Source organism: Cyprinus carpio, chromosome A15 (assembly GCF_018340385.1).
Source record: "Cyprinus carpio isolate SPL01 chromosome A15, ASM1834038v1, whole genome shotgun sequence".
Taxonomy (NCBI): domain Eukaryota; kingdom Metazoa; phylum Chordata; class Actinopteri; order Cypriniformes; family Cyprinidae; genus Cyprinus; species Cyprinus carpio.
The window spans coordinates 24,110,176-24,135,878 of record NC_056586.1 but is presented as its reverse complement, the minus strand read 5'-3'; the positions used below and the strand labels follow the sequence as shown (position 1 = coordinate 24,135,878).

The window sequence follows — 25,703 nt, the reverse complement described above, 5'->3', positions numbered from 1 at the left end:
GTGTGTGTGTGTGTGGTAGGGAGTGAGGAGAAAGTGAGTTTGAGGTGTGTGGTGTGTGTGTGTGTGTGTGTGAGTGAGGAGTGCTTTATGCTGGGAGGTGAAGGGAGGAGGGGTGAAGCCAGTGTGTGTGTGTGAGTGATTTATTCTTTTGGGATTAGTTGTTCTTCTCCATTAAGGATAGAAAGTTTGGATTTAAAGGCAGCAGTGCCAGTCACATGCATGTGTGTGTGTGTGTGTGTGTGTGTGTAGAGGTGTAGCCTTCTGCAGTAATTCAAAGATGCCTGATCTCCTGTCATACTGAACCTACTTCTTGCAGTAAAAACATGATTTGTTTTGCTGGCCTACTTAGAAATTGCAGACTTATAACCTTTTTACTTACACTCTTTTTACTTCAGAGATGTTTTTAGGCCTGGATGAGATTGAAGGGTGTGTGTGTAGGTGTGTACTCTGTAAGGAAGAGTATAAAATTTTCACTTTCTAAAGTACTATGAAATTGCTTTCGTAAGGCATAGTGATGTAGTAAGGGCGGTAGAAAGAGAAAGTAAATTAACCACCCACACCAACCAAAAACCACCCACACCGACTGATGATATTACCCCCACCCCTCTCTCCCACACCACTCGTCTCTAATTCTCAATTCAATTCAATTCCAGTTCAATATGTGCTTTATTGGATGCAATTTGTTACAAGTATTGTTGTTGTATTGCCAAAGCATAGTGTTAACATTGAATCTAGAACAGACATATATGCAACAAAAAAACATGCATGAATATACATTTAAAAAGTTAGAAATAATTCCAACATCTCTCTCACTCCTCACTCTCTCTTTAAAGTTACTATTTTATTCATTGTTCTGTATTCTATTTCCAAATGGCTACTTTTATATTGGGTCAAGTATGTTACATTAGATTCTTCAAATAAGGGCTATTCTGAAAGTGAATTTCTGATTCATTTGCAGTGAATTGAAAAATAAAAGGGCTGCATGGTTAGCCGGTGAAATATTGTGCAGCAATTCTTCATTTCAAAAGATAATAATAGAAGGTTTCTTGCAGCAGACAGGCTCATCATATTAGAAAGATTTCTGAAGATCAGCAGTGACACTGAAGCGACTAGAGCGGTGATGCTGAAAAAAGCAGCGCATCACAGAAATAAATTACAGTTTAATAGAGATTCACAAAGAAAGCAGCTGTTTTAAACTGTACAATAGTTCATGTTTTTACTATCTTCGATCGAAATAAATGCAGCAGCTCTGGATGAGTTAGAAGAGACTTCTTTCAGAAACACCACGTCTGTCTGCGCTCTGTTTCTGCCGGCTGGCTCAGTCTTTTGTCTCTCTTTCATCTACATTTCCTCAGTCCTTGCTCCCTCATTTATCAGGAGAGGGATTGAATTTTCGCTCTGTCATTCCAATAACAATTTAGATATCGCTGTTGCATTTTAATTGAAATATCCTTTCTCTGTTTACTCTTGACTTCTTTTCTCTCGCTATGTCTGGGCTGTCGTCTGTCTGTCTGTCCACACCTTTTCTCTCAAAGTTTTATGAGGAAATTCAGCGAAACTTTCTAAGATCCACGTATTTAGTTTCTCTGGTGTTTTTCGGTGTGTTCTGCTGTAGGATTGTCGTTTCTCGCTCCTTTCATTAATTAGCGTTTGTTCTGTGCACGCTATAACGAGTGGGAAGGTCGCCTGTCTTTCAGGCCATGGCAATACACATTAAATTACCACTTCGATTCGTGTTTTCACACCCGAGTGGGTACACAAACTTATGGAGGGTTTTTTTACTTTGATGCACTGCAGAACCACATTCTCAACACACAAACAACACACACACACACACCACACACATAACACACACACACACACACACACACACTTGAGCCTGTTTGAAATGCACCTGAGGGCCGCTGTGGGACAGACAGACACAGATTGACAGATGAAGAGCAGGACAGGGTGTGTTGTGGTGTGCTAATGGAGGAGACAATCGGATGAAGGGGATGTCTCACTTTCTCTATTGTGCTGTGGTTCTAAAATGAAGGATTGACCACCCTTCATTCAGCACTAACCCAAAAGTTTGCATTTTTATTATTTGCAATAAAGCAATGCATGAATAGTGAATGTGCATGTGATATTTTAAAACTTTGTGTAAACTGGACGGCTTCCTGGTGAATGTCTGTGTGTTTGTCGACACAGCGGGAGACAGATGGAGAAATGACTTTCTGATGTTTCATAATCTTGCCTTTTAAATCTAAAATTTTCTGCTGAGCCTCTGGCTTTAATTCAAATTGTGTAATATTAGTTTGTCTTTATAAAAACCACTAGAATTGAATTGATTGATTCGAAGTTGAGAGATAGAAAAAGAGATGAAAAAGAGGAATAATATTAACAATTTTATAATAAAGAACAGAATACATTAGTATGTATCGAGCATGGGTGCCAAAGTATGTAAGTCAGATTTATTATGCTAAGATTAAGAAATAAGATTGCAGTATTAGGGTAGTGTAACATCATCAGAAGTCCAGTTGTACTTTTAACAGTGTCATGTAGTTTGGGCAGAAGTCGGGAGTCGGGAAGTCGGGCTGTACATCAATAATATCAGTACTTTGGGTGTAGTCATTTGAAGTCATGGTGTGTCCATTTGTAAGTATCAGTAGTTCAGTTTAGTTCAAATATCATGTGCCAGAAGTCCAGGTGTAATTTTAACAGTGTGCAGTAGGTCGGACTGTAAGTTTAACTGTCATCATAAGTCACATGTGTATTTTTAACCAGCTCGTCTTCGTAGTGTTGACTGTAGTTTAATGTCATCAGAAGTCCAGGTGTATTTGAAATGTGTCAGTAGTTCAGTTTAGTTCAATATCATCAGAAGTCCAGGTGTATTTTAACAGTGTCAGTAGTTCAGTTTAGTTCAATATCATCAGAAGTCCAGGTGTATTTTAACAGTGTCAGTAGGTCGACTGTAGTTTAAACGTCATCCGAGAAGTCCCAGGTGTATTTTAACAGTGTCAGTATCGTTTTAATCTGTAGTTTGTAATGTCATCAGAAGTCCCAGGTGTATATTTAACAGTGTCAGTAGTTTGACTGTAGTTTAATGTCTTTATAGAAGTCCAGGTGTATTTTAACAGTTGGTCAGTAGTCTGTCTGTAGTTTAAACATCATCAAGAAGTCCAGGTGTCATTTTACAGTTGTCAGTAGTTCTGTCTGTAGTTTAACGTCATCAGAAGTCCAGGTGTATTTTAACAGGTCAGTAGTCTGTCTGTAGTTTAACGTCATCAGAAGTCCACTTTGATATTTAAACAGTGTGCAGTAGTCCTGTCTGTAGTTTAACGTCATCAGAAGTGCCAGGTGTATTTTAAAACAGTGCGTCAGTAAGTCTGTCCTGTAGTTTAAACATCATCAGAAGTCCAGGTGTATTTTAACAGTGGCAGTAGTCGGGTCTGTAGTTTAACGTCATCAGAAGTCCAGGTGTATTTTTAACAGTGTCAGTAAGTCTGTCCTGTAGATCGCTTTTCAAACGTCATCAGAAAGTCCATTGTATTTTAAACAGTGTCAGTATATCTGACTGTGTTTAACGTCCATCAGAAGTCCGGGGGTGGTGGTGGGTTTGGGAGATGTTTCGTACAGTTATGTGTGGCGTTGTGAGGTTTAACGTGGCAATCCAGTTAAGTCCGAGGGTATTTGAAAGGTGTCAGTAGTCTGTCTGGTAGGTTATGCTCATCAGAAGTCCAGTTGTAGTGAACAGACGAGTGTCAGTAGTTGCGGACTGTAGTTTAACGTCATCAGAAGTCCAGGTGTATTTTAACAGTGTCAGTAGTCTGTCTGTAGTCAGACTCGCTCATCAGTCAAAGTCCAGTGTATTTAACACATGTCAGTAGTCGACCTGTAGTTTAACGTCATCAGAAATCCAGGTGTATTTTGAAACTGTGGCAGTAGTTCGCGGTGTAGTTTAACGTCATCAGAAGTTCAGGTGTATTTGAAATGTGTCTTTATAGTTCGACTGTAGGTTAACGTACATCAGACGTCCAAGGGTCTTTTAACAGTGGTCGAGTGGGGTTGTAGTGCCGTATCACTTCATGAAGTCCGACAGATTCCTTTTTAACAGTCTGGCAGTAGCTGACTGTATGTTAAAACGTCATCAGACTGTCCAATGCTTGTATTTTACACAGTGTTCAGTAGTTCGGTTGTAGTTCAATATCATCAGAAGTCCAGGTGTATTTTAACAGTGTCAGTAGTTCAGCTGTACTTAAACTTGTCAGTAGTCAGGCTGTATGTGAATGGCATCAGTAGTTTGGCTCTAGATTCATGTCATCAGAAATCCAAGTGTAATTAAAAAATGTCAGTGGTTTGGTTGTAGTTAAATGTCATCAAAAGTCAAGGTGTGTACTTTTAAAAGAGTCAGTAAGTTCAGTTGTAAGTGACATTGAAATACACCCAAGTATGGTGATTCCATACTCAGAATTTGTGCTCTGCATTTCAACCCATCCAAAGTGCCACAAACATCGCAGCAGTCGAAACACACACACACACAACGTGGAACACACACCCGGAGCAGTGAGCATCATTTATGCTGGCGGCTGCGCCGGGGAGCAGTTGGGGGTTCGGTGCCTTGCTCAAGGGCAGCTCAGTCGTGGTATTGCCGGCCCGAGACTCCAAACCACAAACCTTTAGTAGGAGGGTTAGGAGTCAATTTCTCTAGGCCACAACTTCCCCCAGTAGTTTAACTTGTCAGTAGTTGCTGTGTTTAATGTCATCAAAGTCCAGATGTAAATTAATGGGCATCAGTAGTCGGGCTGTAGATGAACATGGCAGTAGCTGGGACTGTATGGGTGATTTGATGTCAGTAGTTGCGGCTGTAGTTTGGTCTTGGCTGTATTCTAACAGTGCATGTGTCTCCAGTGTTTCTATGGCGGACTGGGGAGGCAGCGTCTGTTGGAATAACAGCCAGAACCTCTGAACACCGACCGCCGGCAGTGAACAAATACCAACACCATCACAAGTCAAACTAGACTGATTAGACCTGAAGAAAGTAATGCAGTAGTGAAGCTGATAGTATAACAATCACATTTAAAATCACAGTTTATTGAACATGTTTGTGCTGTTTTAACAGGATTATAACGGAGACAATGTTTCACACGTTTAAGGTTAACACATCAGGGGTCTGAAACTAGGCTCTTGCCATGTAAAATCAAGATTTGAGTATGTAGCATACATATAAATGGGGCTTGTTTATGCTGTGCTCTGGTGTGTGTATTATTCTCATCTGAGTCGGTGTGGGTTGTGTAGGCACAAGAAACAGTGATTAGCACGCTCTCTACTCTCTCTGTCATATCTCTCTTGTTCACTCTGTTATATTTCTAAGGTAAGTAAAAAATGCGAAATACTGTTGTCAGGTGTTTTATGAGAAAATGTTTGCACATGACTTGGAGCAGCTGTAACGCTTACAAGATTATCTGATTCTGATGAAAAGTGCTTTATATTTTCTCTGAGCAATTACAGCACAAGCCATTTCCATCATTCTCATCATTATGTCCAGTCATTTTACAGGATAAAGGGAAAACACAGACTCCTGAGACTGTCTGTGTGTGTTTGTGTGTGTGTGTGTCACAGGTGGCAATGCTGAATGTGATATGATTGTGTGAATGTTTGTTTGGTCTTTCCTTTGACATTTCTGTAATGTAAATGAGTTAGAAAGGTTAATCAACTCAGCTGGACTAAATATGGGACGCTCCAGTATTCATTCAACGCACATGCACATGGCACACACCACCACACACACACACACACACACACACACACACACCAACCTACACACACACACACCTCACCTATGCACTTCACATTATTGTACGCTCCTGCATTACACATCACAGAGCAAAACAAAAATGTTAACCAGCTTTGCAGGTTTTCATCATCTCTCATCAGCCGTACATCGTCCACTCACTGCTTTATTTGCATGCTGTCTTTATGATTCTCCTTTCCACCCTTTCATCTCGTGGGTCCTTTTTCATCTTATTATTCCTCTTCCTCTCCAGACCCAGACTCCCGCCTCAAACTCCTCACTCACCTGGTAACAAACCCCATTATCCGCCCTATTATTAGGGAGATTCTTTCCCGCAGCAGGAGAATGCATGGCAAACACTGTGCACTGTAATTGCGAGTGCCGCCACTGGCTGCTGTTCTCAGATCAGCTTCGTTTTTCTGACCTGCCTTCAGCTAAATGGCCCACTTGCGTCCTGTCGGATGATCTGAATTTATTCTAAGCTTTTTTTTTGTCTCAGCTTGCTTGAAGTGTTTTGCTGTTTAAAGCCCAGAAACTGTATTAGACTAGTGGAGATGGGGAAATGCTTGACCAAAAGGCCATTGGTATGGACTTAAATTACGAGTTTGTGTGTTACCCTGTCAAGGGCATGATTGAGTTTCCTTCATATGCCATTGAACCATAAAACACTAGTTTGTTAACTGAAATAAAATAAATGTTAACTGAAATCAACAAAACATAAAAAAAACTTAAATTAATTTTATTTCAGCTAGTTGCTTAATGAGCAGAAACATTGCTCATTTTCATTTAGTTTTAGTTAAAAACACAAGAGAAGGGGGAGGGGGGGGGGGGGGGGTTGATTTTATATTCCGTATAAAAAACAAAACATCAAACAAAATTACTAAAACCTTTACCCAAAATTAATAATGTAAATAGGATAGATAATTAGAAAGTATAGACTACTTCAAAAGTGATATCTAAGGAGTGACAAAATAATAACTGATCATTAATTCATACGTAGCTAGATTATTAGAATGTCATAACTAGTTTAACTAACTTTCACTTACTGATCATGGAAGATTCTCCTCAAACTGTTGCTTCATCATTTTTTGTTTTACAGTATATTTTCATTTAATTTAAAGTATTTATTTATAGCTTTTGATATAACAATGAAGCCCATGTTATTATGGTTAATAACAAAATATATGTAGTTTGTATATTTAAAATTTTATGATTCTAATATTCTACTAAAATATTATATTTTAAAATAATTGGAATATTTATTTATATGTTTGATGTAACCTGTGTATTGATTACCCTGTGTATATAGTATAATATTATATTTTATGTTTTACATTTTTCTACACTTTTAGCTTTATTATTGTACTATTTATTTGATATTTATTCATACATTTTAGATGTAATTATGATAAGTAGACTCAGGTATAAAATTGTAGTATACTCTGGAATGACCACAATAGGAATCTAGAGTTTTAGAGCGCTGTGATGACAGATGCAGAAGAGAAACAGGAGGGTGTTTATGGGACCCTCGCGAGATTTCCAGTAGCTTATGAGACTCATATTAAATTTAAAGTGTGAATCAGGTTTATCAGAATTGTCAGGTTTTGACAAAGTGTTCCGGGCTTGAGAAAGAGAGAGCTAAAAATAGAGACCAGCAAAGCAGGACAGCAAAGGAGAAATTATCGTCCAAAAATAAGATTGACGAATCTTCGACAGAACTCAAAGCACTTCTGATGATCTCATGGGAACGCTGCTTTGCTTGCATTCATTAATCATCGGTTGAATCACATGCATGTTTAAGATATGCGGAACTTAATCGAACCCATTTATTTAGAAGCGCTTGAATCATTTTGACACAAGCCATCGGCTTCATCGAATCTGCACAAGCATATCGTCTCTCTCTCTAGAACATTCTCGTTCTGTTTTTAAAGTTAAGTTGTGAGGTTTGAACAGTAACCTCGTCTCTGTTCTGTCGTCTTAGGGCAGGAAGAAAATACTCACATTTTGATGCATGAGCATAAAATTTTAAATATCTGTCCATTTTAATGTAAATACCTATTTAATCATGTATGGGGAACTTGGACTTCACCTTTAGAAAATTAAAATTTCTCATTATGCAAGTCAATGACTCTTCAAAAAGATATAGCAAACAAGTTGAGCAAGTTTCTTTTTCGTTGTTTAATTTACGGCCTACATATTAAAGATATTGATGCCCTGAAAATTCGGGGTTAACCAATCCGCATCCAGGACCCAATCTACTTTGTATGACATAGCATGGTAAAAATCTGATTTAACGGTTAAACGAAATGAATATTTCTGAAGTTATTGGATCTATTACAGAAGGTGTAACAGTGTTTTTTGATTATTTCATACGAATATACAACTATGTCTAAAGTGTATTATAAGTTATTTCAATTACTTTACAAAATGCCGTGTATTTGCATAGGTCAGCGCGGCAGGATTATGAAGAGCGTTCCGTAATTTTAAATGTTAAAGGTCTCTCTAGCGCCCTGAGTTTTATGGCTTTTGCTTAATTTGAAAAGCTAAAATAAGACACCTTGACCTCAGCCCCAGAGGGCGTGTGGGTAATAAAGTTCTGTAAGACCGCAAACTTGAGATCTAGGGTAAGTGTGAAGAGAGCATTTATTCCCGCAATCGGGACGAAAGAAAGGTATCTAGAGCGTCCAGACACCGGATTAAAACAGATGAGAGGGGTTTTATTCTAGAGTAAAAGGTCAAATGCCTTTAGTAAACACACTTCACCTTTTAGAAAACCCTACTCAAGGCACGACACGGCAGGTGAATAGGAGAAAACAATCAACAGATCTAATTACTATCAGCTTCTCCAGATGATTGATTACATACATTACAAACTTTTTTGTTTTACACGTTTTCTGACAAGTGTTATGGTTAGACTATGAAAATAACCCGTTATCAATGTAAATTTTTGCACTAAGTTCCATACATTTCCGAAGCATATATCTGAAGTTTTGGATAAAGCCAGGTTTAAAATTTCATGTTTTGATTTTGTTGGACATATTAGAGTTCAAAGGCTTTTACTGTGGGGATTTTAGGATTTGTCTTTTTATCACTCCATAATCGGAAAATACTGTCAACAGCCAGGAAAACAAAACTGAAAACAAAAACACATTTTCGCCACGTTTTTAGGACTCTATAAATTCTGTATATATCGAGTGTGAATGATATATGACAAACCTCCCTTCAGGTAAAGATCCTTCAGAATATAGATATGAATAAAACCCCTACCAGTTTTGGTTGTAATGTACGTTGCTGCTGAAGTTGAGAAACAAACTCACCGCCTTTAAAAATGAGCATTTTCGCCATGTTTTTTGGAAAAAAATGTTATATAAATCAATGTGAATGAATATATCAACAAACCCTTCAGTAAAAACCTTCAGAATATAGATTGGAATAAAAACTCTAAGTGTTCGGTGTATGTGAGTGCTGCTGAAGTATAGAAAGTGTTTTTTTAATGAATAATATTGTAAACTGACAATCTAAAGCGCAAAAATAGTAGTGTAATAAAATAATAATAATTTTTGTATGTATTGGTTTTGCATTTGTGTTTCTTTCCAAAAAGAACACAAGTGCATGAAAAGCAACAATGTTTTTGTGCCTGGAATGTCTTTCCTCGAGGTACGACATGAACACATATGCTTACAGCTTACACAAGCTTGATTTCCACGTTCCATTGTATTACTTAATGTGTCTTGCGTGCAAATTCATAAGCAGTGCAAATGCGTTGTTGCATCCTCAGCGATTGCTGCAAGGCCTGACCCCTACGCAGCATTAAGCTTTCGTCTACAGTTTAATTTTCCTTTTTCTGATCAATTACTTTTCATACCAGAGCAAAGTTTGAAGAAAAATTTTAATTTAGTGATTTTAAAACGTAGTTAAACTGTGGGCATGTTTACAGCAGCTACCTGACTAATAACACACCTGGTTTAATGTCTTTGAGTACTGAAGTTTCACAGGAACACAAGAACACGTTTAGTGTGTTGGTCAAGGACTCTTGAGTACTGAAGTTTCACAGGAACACAAGAACACGTTTAGTGTGTTGGTCAATTATGCTAAACCTTGGTCTTCTGTGTGCTGTGTGTGTGTGTGTGTGTTTCAGTGGCTTGTTCGTCAAGAGAGAAGGAAATGTAAAGATGGAGGGATGTTAACATGACACGGGGGCTGATGGGGTTTCATGATGAAAGTCTCTTGGGAGGCGCTTGACATTTCTGACACAGAACGAGTGGATGGACGGATATCAGAGGTAGAGATCGGTATTGTGCCCTGAAGAAAGATGTTACATCTGGGATGAATGAGTCTGACTGAGAGAGAAACGAGAGCAGAGCCAGAAAACACACCAGCACATCCAGAAACAAGAGTTCATTTGGCAGCCCCCCCCCCCCCCCCCCAAAAAGGGTGATTAAAAAATTATGGTGATTAGTTACTGCACCTTTCGAACACGACACTGTCCATGTATGTATTCATACACGTTGCAGCATTTTGAGTAAGGCAATTGACATGTTATGCATCTTAAGGTAAACTACGATGTGTGTGTGTGTGTGTGTGTCGTGTGTGTGGTGCTTGTTCGTGTGTGTGTGTGTGTGTGTGTGTGTGTGTGTGTGTGTGTGTGTTCATCACTTCTGTAATCACTGATCAGTGTGTGCTGGTGTTTGAAGGATGCTCGTGATCAGAGTACCAAACACACACACACACACACACACCACATGACGAGCAACCAGACACACACCACACACACACACACACTATGCTACTCATTCTCACAGCTCAGTTTGTTGATACGTCTTCATGTTACACCTTTAATTTGCCCAACGTGAGTGTGATGGTGAAATCCTCTCTCTCCCGTCTTTGAATGTTGAGTACGTGTTTGATGATATTTATATAACACTATTATATCTTTTTCATAATATCGAATTAAAAAAAACAGCCGTTTTTTTATTTGTATTTTCAGTTTCATTTTATTCGGGTTTTGATTTTTAGTCATTTATTTCTATTTAGATTTTTTTTTTGAGTTTACGTATAGTTTTAGAGTAAGTAATTTAGTACTTATTTTATTTCAGTTAGTGGGCAAGTTTTTTTTAAGTTTTCATTTATTCTTTATATTTTAATTCATCCTTAATTAGATGATAATTGTCATTTTTATGGTTTTTTAAATGTTTATTGTTTTTAACATTTAAAACTTAAAGCTTTCATTCTGTTTTATTTCAGCTTTAGTAATTTTTTTGTACTTCATTCAAACCTTATTTTTTCTATTTCAAATGAACCATTTAGGTAGCAGCTAAGTAATGGTTTGTGTTATATATATAGATTATATATAATATATATATATATCTATATATAATATATTTATATTATATCTGACCATATACTTCATGAGTTAATTCTATATCTTTTCGTATGTACAATAATATATCAGCAATTTTATGTACTTATTATCTGTTTGGTTGCTTTTGATATATATATACAGTTTATACTTGAACGAAAAACTTAACATTTTAAATTTAAACATACATTAAATTCTTCACATAATCATTCAAAAAATAATTTGAATGTAAGCCTTCCAGTAGACTGGTGTGGGTGGAATGTTAGTTTAAAGCTGTGTGCATGTGCTTTGGGTATTGTATTGCGTTGCTGCTGGTGAGTTTGTGTTTGCCAGAAATCATTACTTTCTGTGGACATGAGAAAGATGAGAGTATTTGACGAGGTCTGTCTGTATAGTCAAGGCGACATATGAAACAAGATTGTGGAACTGGCGCGAGTTTGTGTGTTTGTGTGTTTACAAAGCTCTCTGCTATTTCCTCTTCAGAAAATTTAAAATTGGATCAGCCGCTGGGGAATTGATCCCTGCTGCGTCCGTCAATGATGATCCAACAAGAGAGAAAAACTGTCAGGGAAAGCCTCTCTGCTTCAACTCCGCCTCTCCACGTCGAGTGTGTGGTTGTTTAGGATGGATTTAAAGCATTTGAGAGCGGAAGATAGGATGAGGAAGAGCGTCAGGATGACATCACCCTGCATGCTGAAAATCTCTCTCCCTTCTCGTCACTTAATATCCTTAGTAAAATGTTTGTCCTAGGAAGTGAGATTTTTTGAAAAGTTTAATTCAAACTCATTTTCTTTTTTTGGAATGTTCTGTAACATAATTGGCGATAATGTTTTGTAATTATCTTAGAAACCCGCTGTAGTAAAGCCAACATGCACACAAATGCTGACGGACTAATTGGTTGAGTGCAGTTTTCTTTGCAATCAGTTCAGAGATGGAGAGATGAGGCAGTGTTAAAGAGGCTGTCCTCCAAACCTGCTCCACCATCCATCCATCCGGCTACTGTCTCATCAATCTGCTTTCAAAACTTAAGTTTGTTCAAACTACAAAGCCAGTTTTATTTTAGGGTCTCATTGATATACTATTATAGTTTTTGTTCATATTTTAAACTAGATTATTAGTTTTGTTTTCCTATTTCACAATTTCACTTTATAACGTTTTAATTTCAATTTAATTAAACTTTTAGTAATTAAGTTCTGTTTTATTATTATTATTATTATTATTATAAATTCTTGACTTATTGAACCTCTACATTTTAAATAATTTATTATATATTTTTTTTTTAGTTATTTAGGTATTTCAAGTAATAAAAAAAAAAAAACAGAATTTTTAAAATTATTTTTTCAGAGAACATTTCTTTTATTTCTGTTTAAAAAAATGTTTTTAAATGGGTTTTGGTTTTTAGTTTAACGATGTTATAAAAATAGTTTTATGGTTTTGGTTTTAGTTTACGATAATAACCCTTCTACAAGCTCCTAGTAATTTACAATATTTTAAATAAAATGTAACTCATGAATCTAGTTTGTTTGAATCTGTTTAAATAAATGACCAAATCTATCTTTGTATATCTGGTTTTATAATTTTCAGTATCTGACACCAAACATGAAGATCATCGGAGTCATTTTAGAGCCATTTTTTTTATTATTTTTTATTTAATGAAGTTTTAAAGATTTTTAGTTACTTCACATTACTTTCAGTTAGTTTGCTAATGCAAACATATTTAGATTTTCATCATTTATATATACTATATATACTATATATATATATATATATAGATATATATATTCTATATATATATATACTATATAATTTATTTATTTTTTTTTTTCAAAATTATTTTAGTTTGTTTTTAATCTGTAATAGTTTAACAATAACAACACGTGCTTGGTTGATCAAAAATAAACTTAAGAGCTAAATTTAAACATACCAAACATAAACTGAATATTGAAAATAATCAAAATTGTTTGATGTCATTTAAAAAGTGCTGTTTTTTTACTAATGTTAGTGTGTGCTGTGTATGTTTGTGCTTGACAACAAACTCAGTTTGAATCATTTGTGAGTCGAGTAGATTCAAATGAAACTGTGAGTCAGTTCGTTTAAGATACAATGAATGAACTGAATTGCTGAAATGAAGCTGATTGTTGTGACTGAGTGGTATCTGAGAGCCCTTTTTGGAAACAATTAACATTACAGGAAGTTTTACAGTAATGTTTCCTGGATGAACTAGACAAATCCTGGTTACATCGTTAGCTTGTAGTTAATTAGTTTTCGCAGGATTGAACCCACTGATGGCACTTTCATGCTTATTTTGCCAAAAGCGTTTCTTTCTCTCAGTTGTTCCTACTCCGCAAAAAACGTCGCTGGTTAAATGGCTCTATCCCGTTATCGATTTCTCCTGGTTAAGTGGATGCGCTAATGAGCCGTGCTGAACCGGGGTCAGCATGCTTGGGGGCAAAAGGTCAACCCCCCCCCCCCCAACAGCTTCAAAGAGAGATTGAGTGATCATCCATGTGCCAGAAGCTTCAAAGAAAGACCCATTAATTTCCTTAATGGCGTGACATTTGCAGATGCAACGGGGTGTAAACTCCATCATAGCTTCTATTTCCAGACGGATTCATTAACCTTTGGACCCTTCGGATTGGCGTGGCAGACAATATAAATGGGATTTTATTTGTTTTTTTATCAGTGTCGTTTGTTATTTTCCCAGGATGCATTGCGGCAGTTGGGCCTCCATTGTATGACGTCAACATGGAGCCTTCAGACGACCATCAAATGATGTGCTCAGAGGTCCGTCCTTCCAAACGTTGTATGACACCCACACACACACACCACACACACACACACCACACACACACACTCACATCAAAAGTTTGGTCTCAGTAATAGTTTTTAATGGTTTTTAAAAAACGTATTTTTCTGTTCACCAAGGGCTGCATTTAGTATTGATCGAAAAGTACAGTAAAACTTATGACATATTATTTTCTAATGTCAAACAGCTGTTTTCTATGTGAATCTCTGTTAACTGCTAATTTATTTTCGGTGGAGGTGTCAGCTGTAATTTTCAAGCATCATTACTCCAGTCTTCAGTTGTCCACATGATCTTCAGACCTTCATTCTAAGAGTGATGATTTGCTGCTCAAGAAACTTTTCCTATTATTATCAATGTTGAACACACTTGTTCTGCACAATATTTCTGTGGAAAACTGTGATCCATTTTTATTTTTCAGGCTTCACTGTGGAATAGAAAGTTCAGAAAGAACAGCAGTTATCTGAAATAGAATCTTCTGTACATTACAAATGTATTTACTCCTCACTTTGGATCAATTTAATGCATCCTTGAGGAATAAAAAATATATATGAATAAAAAAAAAAAAAACAATCTCACTAAACCCAAAGTGTTTAATGCTAGTGTCTGTTCTGGAAGTTTGTTTTCAAACCATTGGCCAAAATAAAAAATATAATCACGGCAATTGTAAGTTTTCATCTCACAATTCAAATGTTTTAATTTACGATAACCTTGCCTTTCTGATGAAAAAAGTCCGAATTTTGAGCTAAACAGTTGCGAGTACGCTTTTTATTTTGTCACAGAAACAAAACGCCATTTATTATTATTATTATTATATTATTATTATTTATTATTATGATTATTAGTAATTATTCTTATTATTTTAATATTATTTATTTTTGTGGCGGAATAAAATTCCAGTTTTTTTGTCCATATTTTTAAATATAAAAATATTTCTAAATTAAAAGCCGACAACAAACGTCAAGTCAATTCATGTGCATCTTTATTTATATAGCGCTTTAAACAAAAAAGATTGCGTCAAAGCAACTGAACAACATTAATTAGGAAAAGAGTGTGTCCAATGCAACATGAAATCCAAACAGACGCTATTTCAGTAAATGTTCTGCGATTATTCTGATTAATTTCATCTGGCAAACTATTACAGACTCTTCATCGTTTAAAAGTCAAATATTTATCAAACGTTTAGTATTGTATTGACCGTGAAGAGTTGAAAACACACACTGAGTCGGCTTCCCACTTCAGTCGGCGGATTGATTTTATATCTAGTTTTTCAGTTTTCAAAAGCATGTTTCTATGTTTCAACACCCCCCCCCATAACGTGACCCACATCTCCCTCCAGCTCAGTGAATCGCTTTTCCAGGCTGGGGTTTTTCCCTCTGCTTTTCAATAAGAGTTGGTGCGTGGAATCTGAACCACAGGAAGCGCACGATGCACATTTGATTTCACAGTGGAGAAAATCAATTCACTCCTGCTGATCACATTCAGATTTTGGTGTGGCGTACGGTGAAGATCTCACTCGGATTCACCCGGAGGTCTCTCCGAACTCCATCATCATGCTGAGCGTTTTTCAGAGAGAGAGAGAGGAAAATGCCTTTCCTCCTGAAGGGTTTAATTGATGTTACGCGTTGTGCATGCGTCTCAGGAGTGTTTTTGCGTGCTATAAAACACAACACACACCCACATTGCACTGACCATCCCAGTCCCCTATCTCTGATGCTGTTTCTTGATTGATTATTTGGTTCCCAAACGCGCTACCACAGCAAGTACGCATCAAACCGGCGCGTGACAGCATCACACACACCCACACACACACACACCCACACCCACCGCACACACACAACACAAACACACCACGAAACACAACACGCACACACACGGCACACACACACACACACACCCACTCACGTCACTTCATCTCGCAGTTCTTTTTCATATTTACATGCTGTATTTATGACATTTTTCATTTTGAAATTTAAGCATAATTTTAATGTAGTTTTAATGGCCTGTTATGTCTCTTGTTAATATTCATAAATAATAAGTTGGATTAGTAATATACAGCATGAAGTTGTTTCGAGCTTTAGCGTGTTTGATCTCAGCGGCTATTTCTGTTTCATGTTCGGCATTATACCCATTTGTTTTTGATTAACCAATCCCTCAAACTGAAACTCACAATGAAAGAAATATTGAAGGCGATTATAATATTTAATTCATTTCCCTGAAAATGATTGTAAATCGTGGTTTAATTAAAAACAGAACAGATTGAATCATTTCACGTTCACGTGTGATTATGACTTTGCAACACATTAACAAGTCAAACTTGGAAGATTTCTGAGTTCGCTTCACACAAGAGTCAACATTTTTGTTCAGCGCTTATATAAGCATCGCTTATTAGTTTCCGTTTCACATGCTTGCCCTAAGTAGACAGCGAGCTCGCTCACTAGGGTTTATGTAACAGAGCTGAGCAGAATCCGAGGCAACATGTCGAAAACTTCCCTTGACATTCTGACAAATTAAAAGGACCAATCCAGTTCGCCGCGCTATCCGATCGCCACTGTAACAGGCCGCCGGAGTTCTAATTAGTAGGGTTTGGCCGGTCTGTCAGCACAGGCGTTTAAACGCAGCCTGTGGAGTGACGACGGTACTTTTGCCTTTGATTAACCTCACGAGGGCTAGAATGACAGGCTGAGAGACTGCAGATGGTTTTCCGTATTTATTACTGCAAGAATCCAGTGCCTGACAGAATTATGATGGATGACGACTCCTAATGACTCAGCTTGTTTGTTTCTCGCTGGTGTTTTGGCAGGAGTTTGTGTTCGTGTACCTGTTTGGAGGCGGAGTCCGCCCGGCTGCTATGTGAGGATCCGCCCCATGAGGTTGGCCGCCAGAGGTCAAGCCTCAGGTACTGGGCGGGGCGTATGCTAATGTCATAATAAAAGCTCAAAGAAATGCTGTGATTATAACATGTTTTGTTTATCAGCCTTTCATTTCATTGTAAAGCATCAGGGGATGAGGTTAAAAAAATAACAATAATAATAAAATTTTAAAAAAAAATATAGCACTAGTTAAAAAAAGGGGGGCTTTTAAAAAATATAAAATAAAAATCTGAATCGAAATGAGCTTTCCCTGGCTTACCACTCAGAAACTTATAACACCCAAAAACAACCATTAATAATAAAAAAAATAATCACAACATAAAATATATAATACGCAGACAAATAATGTATGAGGCCTGGCTGTATAGTTAACAAAACTAAACCATAAAAACATGTTACCAATAAGCAAATACTATAAAACCATTATTGTATATTTATATAAAATTAATTAATTTAAAAAAAATGCTCAACAGGTTTCTCTTAGTGAAGCTCCAAGTACACAAAACAAAATTATTATTAATATTAATAATAATAATAATAATAATAATAGAGATAAGATGATATAACCTAAAGGATTCATTTAAAGATTAAAATCTATTATTATTTTAACTAAAAACCATGAAAAAGTTTGTTACCATAAACAACTACCAGAAAACTATTTTCTTTAAAATTGTATATAAAATTAAATCTAAAAATATGCTCCACAGATTTCTCTTAACTCAGCTCCCATTCCCACAAAATATAATTACTTAATTATACTAATAATAATGATAGAGATAATATGAATATAATAAAAGATTTATTAAAGATTAATTAAAACCATTATTATAACTAAAACCTAAAAATTCTTGCTACGATACACAAATACTATAAACATTTTTTTTAAGATTAAAAATAATAAATAAAAATGCTCAACAGATTTCTCTTAGTGACAACTACAGTACACAAAACAACTTTAAATAATAATTAAAAATAATAATAATAATGAGAGAGTAAAATTATATTAAAAATAAAGGTTTAAAGATTAAACTGGTATAGAAATTTTTGTTACTATAAAAAAAAAAAATAAAAAATTAATTATAACAAGGCAAAATACTGTATGGGGCACATTATTAGTTAAAAAAAACAAAATAAAAAATACTATAGTATAAATACTAAAAATCAAATAAACTTCAAACTTATTTTTTTTTTGGGTTTTTTAAGGCAACTTTTTTTATTTGTGTTTATTTTAACTTGTTGCTACAATAACTAAAACTATACTAAAATTAAATTGAAAAAAATTATGAAAACATTGTTTTTTTTTTTTTTATTTCATCTCATAAATCTTTAAATGACAAAAAATTAACAAAATTAAAAATGGAAAATATAAAAAAAAAACCCAATTCAAAAATAAAAAAGCTGGTTATGCTATAACACACTGCTGTCTACCAAAAGCAAAATTATGACAAAATAACACCAAGTTTGAACGGAAAGAAAGTACAGTGAATATTTCTGTCTGTTCTTCAAAGAATGTATGGCTTAAGGTTTGTGTGTGTCTGTCTGGTGTTAGCGTGGTTTCTGATGAGAGCTGTTTTATATCAAATGAACGCGATGTTGACCGACGTGTCGAACCCGGTTCTCTTCCGATGAACCCGTTTGGGTCGGTTGTGCTGTCCCCGGGGTTTTACTTTCCCCCGATGAACAAAGGGCAGAATCCAGCCTTTTCCCTTTTTCTTCTCTCTCCGAATAGCGGGACACGCAGTCCGTCCCACCTCTGCCCCGTATCTCTCTCTATATCAACGTTTATGGCTTTTTCTAAAAAAGGGTTTAGGGGTTGCAAAAATGGGGCCTTTTTTAGTATAAGTGTGTGTTTCCCCAAAAAAACTTTAATGGCGATCTAAAAAAGATGATCTTTTCTCTCATCCTGACCTCACATTTGAAGGTTCTGATGTCATGTCAAACAAATCCACAGCCCCCTCCCCCCTCCTCCCCCAATTAATTGGGTATTTTTCAGTGATTGACAGTTTTATTTCAGGGTTTTCCGGGGAACCAAACCGGGTAGCCCCGTTGATCATTAATCATTTTAAAATTTTATATATTTGGGAAATGTAACATTTAAACCACCAAGTATTTTCATGACTGTTTACTCAGAAAGTTGGGCAAACATCATCACTTTTTTTATTGGGAAATTTAAAAATGTGGGTTTTTTTGCTCACAGAAAAGGAAATTTTAAGCTGAGTTTCTGTAGATAAACAATGTTCTTGGGGGGGAAATCTCTCCCGCTGAGCACTTTATATATGATAATATCTAATATTATAATTCATAATTTTATTATAAAATAATTTAATTATAATATTATATTTACCATTTATTAAATTTTAAATTTAAGACTTTTGCAATTGAAATTTGAAATTAAATATTTTTTATTATTCAGTATCAATACTAATTTTATATTCAATATATTTTATAATATATTATAAAAATTTTCATTATATATTTATAGTATTAATATTTTAGTTATAAAATTTTATATTTAAACTAATTATAAAAGTTTATTTTCACATATTGTTTTAAATTACAACATTGTGACAAAAAACATTTAAAATTAAAAAATTTTTACTATTTACGTATCAATATAATTTATATATTTAATATAATATAAAATAATATAATTTTAACTTTTATATTTTTAAAAATATATTCAAATTTTTTTAATATGATAAATATGATATTTAAAAATTAAACATTTAAAAATTACATATTATTTTATTAATTATATTAACGCCCATTTATAGATTCAATAAATAATCTATAAAATCTAATAATATAAAATATTATAGTAATTTGTAATTTTATATTTTAAAGTAATATCATAATTACTAATGTATATTATAGAATTTAATTATAATTTTATTTTTTTTTTGTATGACCCATGTGAGTAAAATCAGTAAGGAGTCGAAACCGTCCCGGATAATCAAATTTCCTGAGGACATTTGGGACATTAAAAGACTGTTCCCCGATGACCACCCAATAATACTTGGATGGGAAACAAATCAATGTGCAGACAGAGATATTAGGAAAGAATTTCCGAGCTCGGGGTCCAGATGATGAGCTCAGATGAGGAAACGCTCTGGATTATTTGCAGAAACGTTTTATCCTGGATTTCACTGTTTTTGTACAGTGACTTTTCTAAGTTGTGTAAACAAAATAAAGGTATTGCAGTATGTTTCTATGAAGCAATACTATTCAGTTTTTCTATTTCACAATTTCGATTTGATTCGATGCATTTTACTGTGTTTTTAATTTTAATTTTTACTAGTTAAGTGTATTTTAGAAGCACTTAAATTTTTATCAGTTCACTGACAAATTCACTATTTTTATTTTTTTATTTTTTTTTAATTTAAGTTTTTAAGCAAAAGGTATTGGAAGTATCGCTTCAGCGTTCTTCTTCACAATGTCTGTTAGTTTTTTTTACTGTTTCTCATCTAATATTTATATCGGTCTACTTTGTTTTAATTGCCAGGAAAACTTTAGTAATTTGTATGCAGGGCTTGAAGCAAAACAAAAAATTAAACGTCAGCTCCAGCAGAAATCGTATTTTAAAAACTTTCAGTTCCTGCGTTCCTCTGATATTTATTAACCGTTCCGAACCGGTTCAGTGGAAGAAATACTGGTTAATAAGTGTAATTTTTTTAAAAACAATTTTTCTTTGCCTATAATTTGCCCTATAAAATACTAAAAATAATAATAAGTACAGCATTTTTCTTTACCTCAAAAAGAAAAGGAATAAAGAGAGATCTGGTAGCGATCCAATAACCTGATGTGCTTAGTCACAGCCAATACAGCATCATCTTTTTCTAGATTTTGGCCAACTGGTGTCTACTAAACAAATAAAAAAAAATCTATCAACACTTTTAGCGACAAATAAGGCATTTTTAAGATATTTAAAAATTGTTTTGCTGCATTGTTTAAAAAAAAAAAAACATTGTTTTGTATAAGATTGCTTTTGAGAGTGAAAAAAAACATAAGTCGGCGGCTCACAGGTCGTGATTTTTATTAGCCCCATTACTTTCCTCAAATAATGAAGGCTAAAATGCATGTAGTTCAAAGCAAAATGTTTACAAAACAAATCATCTAAAGTTTAGGCTACTTTCCGGAAATAATGAAGCGCCAAAAATGCATGTAGTCTAAAGCAAAATGTTTACAAAAACAAATCATCTAAATGTTAGGCTATAAAACGTCAATCCAAAAAACAAATGAGTGTAAGGGAAGCTTGATGCCTAATTCTCTCATTTCTCCAATGAATCCAAATGTTTACCATGGTCCTGACGTATCTGGATGCTAAAATATTATTTATTATATAGGTTTTTGGTACTTTCATCGACATAAAAACATCATCCTTCGCATTCGGCTTTATCAGCACAGTGAGCCGCGGTCACGCTGAACGCAACACATGCTGTAACAACGGCGCAGTGTAATCCTTTATTTGTTTTTTTTTTTTTTCTACTGAATTTTATTTTTATAATGAACAGGCTTCAATATAAAGCAAAATTAGCTTTTGTGTGTAGCGCGTAAGGCCTCGGCGCTATGGTCATACCAACGCTGGCTGTATTATCAGAATCAAAGACATGATTCAAAGTTGCCGAAGCTTTTGCAAAATAATGAAAACTACCTCCTGTAAAATATTAAAATGGAACTATAAAATAAGGTTATTAACTGTATTAATGGCCAGTTCAAATTTTCGATTCTGTCGGAGCTATAACATTTTGATTTCGTTCTGTTTCTCTATTCTGTTCCTGTCCAAAATTTAGTTAGGTTTCCTCGCTTGTCCGTTTCATTCCTTGAACCAGTCTACAGAGCCCCTGATTTTATGTGCTTCTGACATTTTTAGTTAGTTTTTTTAAATGTTTCCAATTTAGCTTCTTACTATTTTGATTTCATTTTTCAGTTTTAGTTTTAAGCAATTTTAGTACTTTATTTCAGTTAAGGTGTAAAAAAAAAATATATATATTTTTTGAAGTATTTAAGATACTGGTGTCACCTTTTTCAGTCTTTCACAGCTCTCTACTTCAAATTTCACATTTTATTCAATGTCTGCGTTTCTTTAGTAATTATATGTGATTTTTTTTTGTTGCAATTTCTGAGTAAACATTTCTTATTATAAAATGTTTATTTCAACATTTCCCTTTATCAAATGCTGAATTGGACCTACTAACTGCAAAGTACATGACTTAAAGTGAATCGTTAAAATTTAATCTAAAGATTTAAAATCCCTTTGAAATACGGCATTTCATCAGTTACCATAAAAACCGCAAAATCCTTAAATATTTGATTTTACCAGATAACAGTCCCCCTGAATTGAGCAGCATATTCTAGGGAAAAAAGACTGGAAAATTGTGGTTTGTGTGTGATTTCCCCTATAAAAGTAGATAAGAGTAGAATTGAAACTCCCATGCATTCGTCAGCTCGGCATTTTTTCAATCCACACACATATCAGCTCCTATTAATGCCTCTCACACACACAAAAACCACAGGGGCACGGAAGCACATTAAAATGCATTCAACGTCATGCAAAAAAACAAAAATTGAAAGAACAACACCTTTGTTTGAGTTTTTTTCCAGAAAAACTAGAGAGGAAAAACACGAACCCTATTGATCAGAGCTAAGCAGAAACAAAAAGGCCGGGGGAATAGAGACTTTGAACACCTGAATATTAGTTTTGCAGGTGTGCAGAGGGAAAGCCATTCATCAGAAACACTGTGCTTTCATCAGCCATTAGATAGAAACAAAAACATTTCATCACAGAGCAAACATGAAAAAATACAGAGAGAAAGAAGACACGCGTCGGAGGCAAAAAGACTGACAGAGAGAGAAGACAAAAATAGACAGACAGACAGGAAGGGGGGGGGGGGGGGGGAAAGGGACAAAAAAAAAAAGGGGGGAAAAGAAGAAACGGGAGGGGGACGGGGGGGGCAGACAAAAAAAAGGGTTTAGCACATGCATTTTTTCTGTGCAAGTTCCCTGTGTCTGCGAGCTTTGGCTTCTGGTGGGGAGGGCGGGGAGCTCCCAATTTGCTCTCGTAAAACGTGTGGAAAAGAGCCTCTGTGCTGTTGCTTTGGGGGTGGTTGGGGGGGAGTGAGGGCTGAGGAGATTTTGGGCGGAGCTATGGCCGGACTAGACCGGGACAAAAAACCTATGTGGAGGATTGGAGACGATAGAATCAATGAAAGACAAAGTAGACAAAAAAGGAAATACAATTAAAAAATGAAAGGTGAAACCAGTACCCTCACTGGAGATGAAAAATCGAACATTTTTGAAACTACCTTTTAAACCGTGAAATATAAGGAACATGCTTACTTCAACAAAACTCATTAGGGACACGACCCATTCGTTGGATATTGAACGGAAGGATAGGCCGTTGCAAATCAAGGAATATCAGACGGTTCATAGATATAGTTTCCTTTCTTGTTTTTTTTTCTCATACTTATTTTCTAGACAACGCACGATTTAGCTAATTGAAAGGAACTGAGAGATTTAGATGGTTGGCAGGAAAAGCTAGACGAAAGAACAGAATGTAAGCTATCAAGGCAAGCTATAAGTTCCTTTTAAAGATTATACCAGTTTTTATAACTTTAACTATAAACTGAATGGCACAAAATACATGTTCTCTACTTCCTAACCGAGGAAAAGCAATTGGATCTAAAGGAGAACAACGGAGGGAGACTTTTATTATTTATTTAGCGGTCAGACGGCGGTTATATGTGGTTTTTGTTCTTTTTTTTGTTCGGTGTTTTGTTTTTTTTTTTTTTTTGTTTTTTTTTTTTCTCGTGTTGCGTTTTTTTGTTTTGGTATGTTTTTATTTGGTTGGGGGTTTTTTGGGGGGTGGTGGTTGGCGTTTTTAGGTTTTGCGTTTTTTTTTGGGTTTAGCCCAGGGGACGCCCCGCTGGAGGTGAGTTGTTCGAATGGGAGACCGTCATACGTAGGGAGCTGAGCAAAAAGAGAGAGAGGAGAAGATGGACAGACAGACAGGACAGACAAACAGTCAGACAGACAGACAGACAGAAGAGACAGACAAACAGACGGACAGACAGACAGACAGACTGACCGGACAGAGAGAGAGAGAGACAGACAGACATATGGACAGACAGACAGTCAGGGACAGACAGGACGGGACAGACAAAACAGAGACAAAACGGGACAGTCAGACAGACAGACAGAGAGACAGACAGACAGACAGAGAGAGAGAGAGAGAGACAGACAGACAGACAGACAGACAGACAGACGGGAGAGAAGAGAGACAGAGACAGACAGGACAGACAGACAGAGAGAGAGAGAGAGAGAGGGAGAGACCAACAGAGAACAGACGTAACACATAATAGACAGACAGACAGACAAGAGAGAGAGAGAGAGAAGACAGACAGACAGACAGACGGGACAGACAGACAGACAGAGACGGGACAGACAGAGACAGACAGACGGATGAGACAGAAAGACAGACAAACAAACGGACGGACAGACGGGATGAAGCATGGACAGACAGACAGAGAGACAGACGGACATACAGAGAGAGAGAGAGAGAGAGAGAGAGAGAGAGAGAGAGAGAAAGAGAGAGAGTGAGGGAGTGAGAGAGACAGACAGACAGACAGACAGACAGACAGACAGACAGAGAGAGAGAGAGACAGACAGACAGACAGAGAGACAGACAGACAGACAGACAGACAAACAGGCCGTCGAACAGACAGAGAGAGAGAGAGACAGACGGACAGATGACAGAAAGACAGACAAACAAACAGACGGACAGACAGATGACAGACAGACAGACAGACAGACAGAGACAATCAATGATCAGAGGAGATGTGCACTGATAAAAATGATTTTGCGGTGAAGTAAATACTACATAAAAATAAGGTTAAATTTTTCACTGTTTTTTGATTGTATTTACACTGTTTTATGGTTGCTTTTGTTGTTAGGTTTAGTAACTTACTGCTTTGTGACATCTGGAGTTCATTTTCTACTCGAAATGATACATTTATACTCAAACACTACCCACTGATTGTTACTGTCATTGTGTATGGTGTACCAAGTATCGAGGTGTCTGTGTTTATTTGGGTAGTGATTATATTGAGTGGACACATTATCTTTGAAGGATAACAAGCTGTCTACTTGCTTACTTGCATGTTTGCAAGTGAACCACATGCTTTAATAGCATGGTTGTTTTCGACTGTTACCTTGTTAAAGTAAATTTTATAAACTGTAACTGAGGGATATGTACTGGAGTATAGTACTTAACTAAATAGTCGATATTACTCATCAAACTCTAACTGGCCATGTTAAATTTACTTAATTCCGTAGTTAAGTAGATTTTACTTGGTTCAATACTTAAGTTTTAATTAAAATGTATGTGTGTAAAAACGAAGATTTTTTTTAAAGTAAATCCTACGAGTTATTTTTTTCAGTGTTTCATTCATAAATCATAATTAAAGTCAGTTTTGTGTTTTTGAAAGAAGCCACCAAGTCTGCATTTATCTGATAAAAAATACAGTAAAAATATTATTGTATGTACAACAGCTGTGTGAATGAACTAATATGAGTTATTGATGTTTTGTTTACTCTAAACTGATTGTTAACTAAAACTTTTAAAAATAAACATTTTTTTGTTACTTGAAATAAATACATTTATTTATTTTTATTATTTTATTTGAGTTTAGTTTCCAAGGCAACATTTCTGCGTTTATATTTTAGTTTAGCGATTTAGTTTTAAAATAGACAGACATCATAAAAATGGCAAAGGAGACAAAAAAAATTACTTAGGAAATAATAGCAAAAACTACTTGATACTAAAATAACACTTATAACTGCTCTACATTACGCATATTTCACAAAATTGCTTGTAATTTCGCAGGTTTCCAGTTTGCA

General features: G+C 35.5%; 1 protein-coding gene across 1 annotated transcript in view; it reads left to right on the top strand.

Annotated features, from left to right (window-relative positions):
- Positions 1-16,686: 16,686 nt before the first annotated feature.
- Positions 16,687-25,703, top strand: part of LOC109101346 (cGMP-dependent 3',5'-cyclic phosphodiesterase-like) — a 40,859-nt gene continuing 31,842 nt past the window's right edge. The window contains exon 1 of the mRNA XM_042771743.1: positions 16,687-16,834. Coding sequence (XP_042627677.1) covers positions 16,687-16,834 — 148 coding nt within the window. The remainder of the gene's footprint in view (positions 16,835-25,703) is intronic.